The sequence below is a fragment of the Impatiens glandulifera genome, chromosome 5 (assembly GCF_907164915.1).
Source record: "Impatiens glandulifera chromosome 5, dImpGla2.1, whole genome shotgun sequence".
Lineage (NCBI taxonomy): Eukaryota > Viridiplantae > Streptophyta > Magnoliopsida > Ericales > Balsaminaceae > Impatiens > Impatiens glandulifera.
In genome coordinates this window covers 48299546-48311692 of record NC_061866.1, presented here as the reverse complement: position 1 = coordinate 48311692, position 12147 = coordinate 48299546, and the positions used below count along the sequence as shown (strand labels likewise).

At 28.7% G+C, this 12147-nt stretch overlaps 1 protein-coding gene across 1 annotated transcript; it reads right to left on the bottom strand.

The window, feature by feature from the left end:
• Positions 1-930: 930 nt before the first annotated feature.
• On the bottom strand, positions 931-3907 carry LOC124938641 (transcription factor bHLH123-like). The gene is made up of 7 exons (XM_047479119.1): positions 3517-3907; positions 2846-3449; positions 2233-2373; positions 1983-2048; positions 1700-1765; positions 1544-1603; positions 931-1461 (listed from the first exon to the last, which is right to left on the bottom strand). Exons 1-7 carry the CDS (start codon positions 3771-3773, stop codon positions 1303-1305), a joined length of 1353 nt encoding a protein of 450 aa, XP_047335075.1. The 5' UTR covers positions 3774-3907; the 3' UTR covers positions 931-1302.
• Positions 3908-12147: the final 8240 nt, after the last annotated feature.

Genomic DNA, 12147 nt, shown 5'->3' with positions numbered 1-12147 from the left:
AAACCTAATTTGCTTCCTAGCTTTGTGTTAACTAGAGACATCTATTTCTTTTGATTGTGAACACAGAGCTCTAGTCGATGGCCGACCTCTTTCTAGAACCCTCCATTTACCATAAGTGACATTCACGGTACAATGCATGCCTCTCTTGAGACCCAAAAGCGTGAGACGCCTTTAGAGGTTGTCAAGTAAGCTGATTGAAGATTGTTTCTGATTTGACCATTTGATTTCTCTTGACCCTCTCACGATGTTCTGTGTCGATTTACCTTGAATTCTGACATAAGGTTGTGCGTCTACCAAGCGGACTGCACAACATTGTCTACTAACCAAGAACTTGTCTTCGTGAGGGATATCAAGTGCATCGGGAGATAGACTTCCAATAACTATGACTCTTCTTTTAGACATTTTTTCTATGGAGAAAAATGTAAAAACTCTATAAACCTTATAAATGAATTTTATTAAATTTTTATAATTATAAAAATATTTATTTAATTTTTGAAAAATGAGATATTTACCTTATAGAAATTCAGTTTTAAGATATATATATAGAAATAAAAATTAGGGTTTTGTAGGAATACTACTTCCATTTGAGGCACATGATGGAAGTGACAGATCAGTAAAAAACACAAGGCATAACTATGGAGTTTGAAATCTAACTAAGACCTTATATATATATATATATAAATATTGAAAAGAGAAAAGGAGAAACCCTAAAAAAAGGAGAAGGTGCGGGCCATGGGCATGAGTTCCACTAACATATTCCAGACATAAACAAAATAAAAGTGAGATTTGCGATCAATTGATTGATGATGATATATGATCATCTCTCTCTATCCATCTATCTTTTTCACAACCCTTGAGACTAAAGGAAAGGCCAGCTCTTTCATTTCACATGTGGTAGAGAGAATAAAAGATTCAAACCCACTTTTTCCATCTCTTAAAATAGCATATTATTATTCTATAATCCATCATCATTCTCAATCATACATATTTCCAGGAATTAGGTTAATTAATCAAACTAAGTTGAAGACACAAATAGTAATTAAAAACGATCTCCATTTTCTAATCCGTCATAACTAAATTATTCCCTCTCTCTACATTTCATTTTCCTTACCCCAAACCCAAATGGTCCCTAACAACATCTTCATCACTTACTTTTCTCTCACTCTCTTTCTCTCTCCATCTTGTTTTAGAGAAAGAGAGATAATAGAAGAGAAGTATTATATTGTTGTCAATAAAGAAATGCTTAATTAGCTTGTATTTGTAAAACATTATTGTTTTGAATATATAATGTTACTAATATAATTATCTAAAGCTTCCTCCAAAAGTAGGGTTCCAGTAATCAACAGTTGGCTCGTGGGTAACGGGGTAGGTGCTGGAAACTGGAACCAGACAAAGCCCTCGACTTCTCAGATCTTTCGATTTTGCCCCTTCATTCTCCACTCTCGATTTCTCTAAACTAATCTGCATTCATTTTCAACCCTAATTTAATATCCATCTTCATATATAATTCTAACCCTAACTTTGTTATTAATTAATCACCAACCTGTTGATTTTGTTGTTGCTGCATGGAAATTCCAATTTTCATATATGGACTGCTTAGGACCTGATTAATTATAATCAACATACAAAACAAACGATCATTTTCTTTTATCAATTAGATATTGGAGAAGTCATTATTACTGCAATAAAATACACTTACACTAACTTGTTCATGGAGGAACTTGATGTATTCAATGGCTTCAGAAAGCACTGAAGCTGTATCAGTCTGCAAAAAAAAAGCATAAAGAAATCCATCATTTCTCACATTCACACAATAATTCATAGATATGACTTTCTACCGATTCAGTAAATGCAATGATGTTACCTATATATATATATTCAAAAACATGTCTTTTTTTATCTTAAAAGTAAATGATAGCAAACCCTTACTGTGATTGTAAAAAATGTTATGAAAAGAAATTATGGGAATGAAAAATCTTTACCTTTCCAAAAGGAGAAACCAATTGCTGGAGAGCGGTGATTCTGTCCCCCATCTTCTCTTTTCTAACCTATACATAAAATCTCAAGAATTAATAATTATGCTACTACCTAACCTAACAAATATATTGTTAATGATGCATAATTGAAAATTATATATATATATATATATATATATATATATATATATATATATATATATTTATATCACTTAATTAATGTTCGATCGAATCATCTTTCAACTCGATGTCGTACCTTAAAAGCTGGTAAAGGAGATGGTGTTGCCTCGCTTCGGGCCCTCTTGTAACTTGATGCCTCCGATGTATTGATATTGTTATAGTTGTTATTTTTTGTTCCTGTTGCACCTCCTAAATCTCTATCTTCCAATTGATTAATCTACAACATTAATATATAACAACATTAACTCAATTTCGTAACCAATTTTTTTTTCTTCTGATTTCTAGTTTTATAGAGTAAAATTACACATTTCTTGATGGTTATAACCAATGATAAAATAATGTATCAGTGATTACAAAAGAAATTAAACAAAATGATGAAGTAAATCAAATATAACTATTATCATGCAAACTTTATGTTATGTGTTTTCTTTTCATATTTATAAAAATTTGAAAAAAGTACCCAAAAATCATAATTTTTACTAATAATAATATATAATCTTTAATATTCATGAAGATCAAAATAAGATTAGTCATTTAACTTCAAATAAAATTGTTCAATTCTAATAGAAAAAAAAAACATATATTAATTCAATTCATATGCCTTCAATGTGTTATAAGTTCATGATATAATTACTTATCTTCTTCAAATCATTGCCACGTTCTCCTATAAATTTTGATGTAAAAGTTACCTTTGGTTTTTCCTCAAATGTCGCCGGCGGGAGAAACGGCGGCGGCGGTTGAACGGACTGAAAAAATCCCGGCCTCCCAGTTGTGTCACTATTCAAGGGCGAGTTCCAAAATGAACTGCTGTTAGAGAACTGCGGTTGAGGCTGAGATGGTGGTGAATTTCTCATGAATTGAGGAAATTTAGACCAAGGTGCTGACATCATCTCGCCGGAATTCAAACCATAGTTTGTCGGAAACGGATAGTCTCCGGTCAACGGCGATTGTCGGTTATCTTGATCCGACGCTAAAAGTCCTTGCAATAATATAGTAGAAGGACTTCCATAACCGACAGTAGGATCCGATGAATAACTGACGACAGCTTCAGAGCCGCCGCCGCCGCCGCCGGAGGAAGAGGAGATGAACTCAGGTTGATTGTCTAAAGAAAAACCCAGATTTGTTTGCTTGAAATCATTGCCGGTGGAATCCTCAGAACTGGCGCCGGGACCGGAAAATAACTTGGGCTGCCTCCACTGTTCTTGATGATGGTAGAAATTGGGTGCGGTTCTTAATTGATCTTCTTGAATCATAGATCGGAAACTGCTACTCTCTGTTTTTTCTCCATCACGTCTGTAATCATCAGAAAAAAAAAATCATAATCCAATCAAAACATGACATCAAAATCAATCTATCTTACAGTAAGTTTGGATTCCAATCAATGGTTTGATGAGAAGAGAGGTTTAATCCCATCATTTGCATATCGGAATCAGCCGTTAAAATGCTGGCAGTACTTGAATGATCAGGGATTTGAAGACGTTTTTGATTTTCCTGAAACATTAAATTAATATTAGAGCTGCCGGAGACGGAAGGGGCGCCGGAATCCATGGCGGAGGAAGATGGGATTCTTGAAGAATCCCACCAATTGCCACTTCCAACCTGAAATTCGTCCGCCATGGGAGATTTATATGAAAAGCTTCGATCTTTATTCTCTGGGTTTCTTTTAAGTTCTCTCTATTTTTCTGGGTTGATGTTCTTTGTTTAAGGTTTGGCTATGGTTTTGTTTTGTTTTGGCTACATAAAAATGATGAAAGAAATCGATTCGCTGCATCTTGGTATTTATATCTATCTTATTCTCTCTCCTTTTAATTTATTTATTTATTTATTTTCTGTACAAACAAAACAAAAAGAATTAATTAATGGACCTGAAAATTAATTGGTTGACTATTTTTTCCTCTTGTAGAATTTTATTTGGACTTGTAGAACAAAAGTCTTCAACAAATTATTTAACATCTTTGTTTTTTTCCACTTTCTTTTTTATATATAGATTATTTATAAATAATAAGTAATGACACTTTAATATTTATTTTCAAAGAGAAAATATTTGGAAATTAATGTTTTCAGGTTTGTTGAAATGACACGATTAATTAAGAATTAAATAATGTTTTAAGAGAATTTTTTAATGAAAAAATATAAAAAAAGAAAAAAGATGTATTGATGATTAAAAAGATTGAAAAAAAAAGGGAAAAAGATAAAGAGTAGAAGGGAAAGTGAAGAGTTGAAGGAAAAGGAGAAAACACTTTAGAGTGGGAAAATGATCTTGAATAAGTTTCGATCTAAGAAAATAAATTAGAGGGGATATTGATCTTAAATGTTAAAATACAGGTTGAGACCCTTACTTTGTTTAAATTCGCAAATAACGTCTTTTATCGAAATGGACGACCTCGAGACACCATCTTGTGTGGTATTATGGTATTGCTACACCGTGGTGATGAATGAGGCCATGTTACATTGACATATACATTTTGACTTCGATTTATCTTTGATGGCGTAATACTAAACTGTTTTAACATAAAAAAAATATATATTCCAACATATGTGAAGAATTGAATTGCAATATAATGAATTTTTGTTTTTGTTTTACCAGAGTGAAACAAACAAATGAGGCTTACAGACATTCAAGACTAAACAAATAATACAAAATAAATATACATTTTAAACAATAAAATCAACACTAATAAAAGAAATTATGCCAATAATAAGTAATTAGTGTTTGTCATTTAATACAATTGATTTTTTTAAAATGTTAGGATATCAAAACTAGAAGCAGTCATATGATAATCTTTCCAGAACATGAGTACCAAATTTTGACCTCAAGAATCATTTCTACACCTCATTTCATTACAAAAGGATACTTGTTTGAACAAAAATCAATATATACTCACAATGTTAATTCTTCAATCTCAAAAACAATTAAACTCGTATAAGATAAACTCGCGATAACTCTCTTCGAAAGAATTCTTCAACGATCGAAATTAATGTTGTAAACCCTTTAACCAAATGATATCGATATCACTTATGGTAAAGTCTTCTCTTTTGATCAATCTTTGTTTTTTACTCTCTTTTATTTGCTTACTTCAATTAGAACAAACATGCAAAAAGATAGAAAGTGATAAAATGCACCATACCATCTTGTTGAAAAAGAAAAAGGAGAAAAATGGACCAAAGTAACTTATCACTTACAAAGTACAAAGAGAGCCAAGAGGAATCTGATGATGCTGTGAAATTATATATATATTTCTCAAAAGTACCAAACTGCTCGTACAAGTCAATACTAGAGAATTTTTCTAAAAATGAAATAATTAGCATTATTCTCTGAATTTTCTAGAATGGTTTTTCAATAGATTCTTATAAGTAAATATGATTTTAATTACCTAAAACTCAATATTGATACAAAAAAATATTCTTACTTTACAACATTAATTTATAAGTAATTCAACCAATTAACAACTCAAATAACATATATATTTTTTAAATAATAATTTTTTTTTTAAAACCCTCTAATAACCTATTTTTTTCTAAAGCAAATATATAGTCTTTGATAACTTTTTTATTTATTTTACTTCTATAAATAATACTATTTTTCATTGATCCTTGTTATAGCTAAAGTTCATTATAACATAACAAACAAAAATATAAGACCTAATTATACAAAACAAGTTATAACATATTTTATCACAAATTTATCAATTTACAACTTAAAATGACATAAAAAAAAAATATCAGTACTCATATAAACAAAACCCTTTCTATCCACCACCGCACACTATATGCCTCAAACTTATAACTTAAAATAATCGTCGTTTTGTTTTGTATACAATTTTTTTTCCAATTGAACTAATTTATGCTAGCGAGCTGGTGGGTTTTGTATGTTTTATTTACTTCAAATTAATAAGAATAACTATATATATATAATTAAAATGTATCAGTTGATCAATTTAAACTATAGCCAAGTATATTGTCCAAAGCAAAAGAGAAATAAAAAGGTGATGAAGAAGATTGGAAGGACCACTCCTCCACTATTTCAATTTCTCATGTGTATTGGCAGATGTCTGCTTTGGATCTTCTCTAAGTAGGTGATTCTCACCAACTTCTTTCATCAATACGGTGAGAACCCTTTTTTATTTAAATTAAAAATAATTGTACTATCTTAAAATTTATAAATATATGATCTGGCCCCAAAACCAAGTCAAAATCGTTTGATCTTCAATAATCAAATGATTATAAGCAATATAATGTCTTCAATCACATTCCGCATTAACAGGTTACACACTTAAACTATGATTAGCTACTTAGAATAAGTAATCAATAATGTCTTAGTGATTATAAATGTACTTATTTATTAAATTAAATATTATTAATATTATTATGGTTGTCTACTTCAATCAAAGTCAGAATAAGCTGAATTCTATACCTTACATTTTTAAATAAATTAAATTTGCTTTTTTTTTACATCACCCAACTTTTTCTTTCCCACCGCAAAAGTATTGAATTTTTTTTTGAATTTTTTAAATAAAAAAAAAAAAGTGAAAATTTGATATGGATGAAAGAAGACGGCAGAGTGGGAAGATCAGGGACTAGCGTACGGTTATCTTTTTCCTGATGGTGTCAAATATTATTGACCGTCCGATTAAAATTAGTCAACGATGGGTCCACGCGGCGTGCAATACGTGGGACCCATTCATTCTATGAGTCAGAGCCTGAAAGTGACTCTCTGATATGTTTTTCTAGGCCTTGTTTGTTTTTAGTTTTTTCATCCTTCATTTTAAAAATTAAGAAAAATTATTTTTATTCTATTTTATTAAATTAATATATATACTCCATGGCCATCAGTACTTTCAACCAGACATTTAAATGTATTTAAATAAATTTTAGAACATTCGGTTCAACTGTTGCCAAAAAAGTTTATATATTCTTTTAGAAAAAAACAAAACTTGATAATATTTTTCAATTTCAGTATCTTTTTTATACAAATTTTCTAATATTGTCATCATTAAAGCTTAAGCATTTAAACAGGTGCAACCGACAAGTAGTGTAGACTGTTGAAAACTCTACGGCTACCTTATAACCATGTTCATCTGGGCCCTATTTGGAAACGTAAATAATATTTTACTATTTTAAAACAATAATATACTAAATATAACATAGAAATAATATTAAAGATAATTGAATTGTAAAAATAAAGTATATTATTAATGCAATGCAAAGACTTCTGTAATATTGTCTATGTTAGGGACATAGGTTATTATAAATATAAGTTATATAGAGTTATTTGAGTAAAATACTTTTAAAAAATATTAATATATGACTGAACTTTATTCATTAAACATTATACTCTACCAATTAATTATGTTATGTTGAATTGATATTATTCTTTTAAATTGTTTTTAGAGACTCGTTTATTTTAATTTAATATACTAATTTATGTTTATAATTCACTATTAGATTTTGGATTGATATGATGTTCTTTTTAAAAAAGAATCCCTCAATGAGATGTTGGATTGAAGTGATGCTCAAAAGTTCTGATGTATTTGTTTTTGGATGTACTATTTGGTTTTTATATTTATTTGATTTTTGGGTAAAAAATACTACTTGTTTTATTATATTAATATTTGTACCTTTATTCAATCCTTCTTTCAATGAAATCTGAGTTTATTTGCATGTTTAATTTTGATGTTTTATTGGTTTATGAATTTGAGATCAAAGTAAGGGCAGTTTTGATATTGTATGTAATTAAACAATTCACAAATGAAAGAATAATTAAATACGGAATATTAATAATCTTTATAATTATAAGATTTCTTTATAATCCATGGGCATAACAAACAAAACATTCTATATATATGTTCAATTGATTTTATTTATTATTAATTATTAATTATTATGATGTCATGATGATCCCTATCTGATGTCTTATAATATTTAGTGCGTGAGACTGGCTAGGCTTGAGCCAATTCAGATTTCAACATATATGAATACTAATGTGATTATTTTATAATAAATAATTAAAAAATAGTATTGCTCGTACAGATAGAGAAACCATTCTAGAAACCATTGTTTTGTTTTTTCTATACAAAAACAGTAACATTACCTTTAATTAATTGTAAAACATTTGGTAATTAAACTTATCAATAAGTGTAAATAAATTTCATTATTTTAACTAATTGGGTTTGATATAATAGGATTAATATATTAAATCAGTAATGTAATTAATAAAGTTAATTTATTATATTATATGCGTTCTAGTTGTTTACTACTTTGAAATCCAGACACGCCCTAAGTGTAAACGCGACACCCACCCGGAGAAGCAATGATGTGTGGGTTTTACAAACTTATAAATCCATATATATACATTATTATATACATTAATACATTATATACATATATATATATATATATATATATTTTATATATACTAGACATTCATTCACCAAACATCATATGCGTGTGTTTGCTGATGCGGTCTTACTTGGCTCACGATTCTCCAGTTGGGTTAATTTCTTTAATTTGTTATTTACTTTTGGTATAAATGTGTAATTTATTTTTATTTTTATTTTTATTATATTGTAAAGCCCGAAGTTTGGGTTGCACTAGACCAAACAAGAGTATTTAAAGGGTTTAGGGTCGGGACTCGGGGGAGGGTGTGGCATAGGCATAAGCGTCTGCCTAGCTCGCCTAACCATTAGACCGGGCCTCGTAGTATAGCCTGATTTATAAGTTTAGTTGCTCAACTTGTTTATATTTTATGATTGTTTTATAAGTTAATAAATATTTTTACTTGGTTTGAAGATATATTTCTTATCAATTATATGAGTTTTTAAATTGGAACGAAACCTTACCCATCATTTTTTTAATTTATTTTTTTTAGACAAAAGCCATATTTCCTCTACTTAAAGTTAATCCGATATTGAATAGTTTATAATATTTAAATTATTGTACAAAGTCCATGACTCCATTAAATTAGAACGTTTTTTTTATTGTAAATTAAACATTTTTTTAACTCCTAAGATTTTTTATAACTTAAACTTGTAACCCAACCAAATGATGGATAGTAGTACTATGTGAGAAATGATTTGTATATATTTATTTTATATAATTGAATCATGGAGAGTTTCCATTCCATTGATCAACATTCAACATCTAAATTGACTCCAATTCTCCAACTTTATAATAGTCAACTAAAATGATTTTCAGGCTAGACTTTTACTACATGCTTAAATTTGTTTATTAAGATTTAAAATTTTATCACACACATGCTTAGACGAGAGGAATAAAACAAATAATATTGTTTGTTACTTGGTTAACGTTGTCATCATCACTGTCTAACTAAGTAAAAAAAAAATATTGAGCAGGCTGGGTTTGTAATTGTATTAAAGAATTTTGACATATATTTATGCATAAATAAAAAAGAGACAGCTAAGAATTCCATAGTGATGTTATACAATACAAAAGAAAAAAAAAAATAGATTATTGATTGACCATTGTTCATTTGTTCTGCTCTGCTCAGCCCCCACTTTCTCTATAAACAAATTCACAAAAGACAATAATAAGGAATTAGTGGTTAGATTGGATCGGGATCGAAGGATTAATTAATTATTAACACAATTTATATATATTAAGTACAGCTAAAAGTACATTTTAATTATATGGAATTTTAATATATGTTTTAGTTTATAATTAGTAGAGATATAAAAGAAGCATATCTCTGTTTCTATATTATTGAGAGAATCTTTTAAAGCAATACTAATTAATAATTCCTACAAGGGAACCAAACTAAAGTAGCTAGTTATCTAGTTTATATATATAAATATAACAAATTATTATATGGGATTTTTATTTAATATATATATATACTCTATAGGCCATGTTTTTAAGGGACAGCGTGGCACATTCGTGCTGTTTATTTTGATTCTGACAAGGCCAGATCAAAATAGAATGTTATATAGGCATGATTGTTTAATTTAACCCCACCCTTAACCTTATAATTTAAGGTAAGTTTTATTTAGTTTACTTTTAAATACTTTTTATATAATTTAGTTTATACGCAGTTATTCGCTCCAACTTATTTGTCAGGGGAAGGAGATAAAGAGAAAATTGTGTTTAATTATAATTTTATATTAATTTATTACGCAAAATTACTATTATATACAAAAAAAAAAAAAAAAAAAAAAAAAAAAAAAAAAAAAAATTAAAAGATAAATGAAACTAGCCTTAATTTCTTCCTACAATTTATTTAATGAGCTGGGATTTTATTATTTTAAATAATGTGTCATTTGATGAGTAAAAAAAAAAAAAAATTTCCTTTTCATTAGATTTTCATCCACTGTAAAATGTCTAAAGAAATCCCTAAACATACTAAAATAATTAATCATTCTTTTATTTATCTTTTTATCAATCAAATTAATTAATCTATGACCAAATATTAAAATGTTTTTTATTTAATTTTTAAATAAATTTTTTTATTAAATGTTAAATAAGTGTTTGTATTTTATTTTCTTATTTTTATATTTTGTGAGTTTTATTTTATTTTATTTTAATGTCATATTTTGTTGTTATATTTAAACGATTTTTATCCTTTTTAATATATATTGACAATTTAAAAAATAAAATACTCTTTCAAGTTTTTACACTATCAATCTAACTTTTCATAACCTTGAAAGCTAAATCTCATACATACCGAATCAAATTATTTAAATAATCCAATTTCGAGCAAATGCTTAGTAAAATTGGATAAGAATATATAGATAACAAGACTTAAGTAATTGATGATCCAAAAGAAGAATCATAATTGATTTCATACGTCACAAAGAACCATAAGACTAGTTGAAAAGGTGATCGAAATTAAACATATATATACTTAAAACAAAGAAACATATCCTAGAAATCACAACATCAATACAATATGGTTCTTCAATGGCTGTTTAGAAAACACTATTGAAAAAACACTTAGGACCATATTCCAATTTTTTCTATATGTGGAAGAGGAAGAAGAAGAAATATCTGTTGACGATTGTGTTTGACTTGTGACTAGCTGTCCATTAAAAAATAAATTGTAACCACACTAAGTAAAAGAGAATTTGACTACTTATAAATAGATAGCTAGATAGTGGGCATATCATGTCATGTCACCAAATTAGGTTTCAACCCTCCATTCATGCCGTTGACATCCTTTATCCTTGTCTGTTTCATTCTATTTATTATCATATACAATTTCAAAAGTTAATTATACTCTATGGATCTTATTTTCATTGTCAATTGTTGTTGACCTCTTATAAATTGATGCACATTTTCTTACTCTCAATAGTTTTCAAGGTCTATTTACTTGAATGAAATTTTCTATTTAGAAACATAAAACTTGTAATGCTTTAAAGCCCGCTTTTATGGACCAGACACTGACGAAGGGCCTTCTTTTTCATGGCCCAATAACTTTTCTAATTTGAAGACACTGATAAAACCCAAGAGTCTATGACCCAGAGAATATAAACCACTAATACTATATATATTTTAAGAAAAATAATAAACTGTGAAAGATTCAATAAAAGTAAGTTCATGAATCAACGTGACATAACTGGTGAATAGAGAAAAAAAATTCAAAATATTTTGAAACACTTATTTCAGGTCCCGAAACGGCTTCATAATGTTCTAAAACGATCATTTCAGAACAATTTCTTTTTAAAAAAAATATTATTTTTTTCCTTCCCGAAATGACCGTTTCGGGAACCGAAATGAATGGTTTCGGGACCCGAAATGAGTAATTTCGGGACCCGAAATGAGTAATTTCGGGACCCGAAATGAGTGATTTCGGGACTCGAAATGAGTGATTTTGGGACCCGAAATGAGTGGTTTCAGGACCCGAAATGAGTGATTTCGAGACCTGAAATGAGCGCTTTCGGAACGTGGGGACAACCTGGCAGGCCACGTCGGATTCGTGGACCTACTTTCGTTGAGTTTATCATTCCTCATATTTTAATATAGGGCATTATATTACCTT

What these genes read in the sequence shown, in the direction of transcription:
- LOC124938641 (XM_047479119.1), bottom strand. Translation starts at nt 3,773, where the DNA reads ATGGCGGACGAATTTCAGGTTGGAAGTGGCAATTGGTGGGATTCTTCA. An exon ending in CTCCTTTACCAGCTTTTAAG is followed by an intron (nt 2,049 to 2,232) that starts GTACGACATCGA and finishes TTTTATGTATAG; the next exon opens with GTTAGAAAAGAGAAGATGGG. An exon ending in TCCTCCATGAACAAGTTAGT is followed by an intron (nt 1,604 to 1,699) that starts GTAAGTGTATTT and finishes ATAATTAATCAG; the next exon opens with GTCCTAAGCAGTCCATATAT.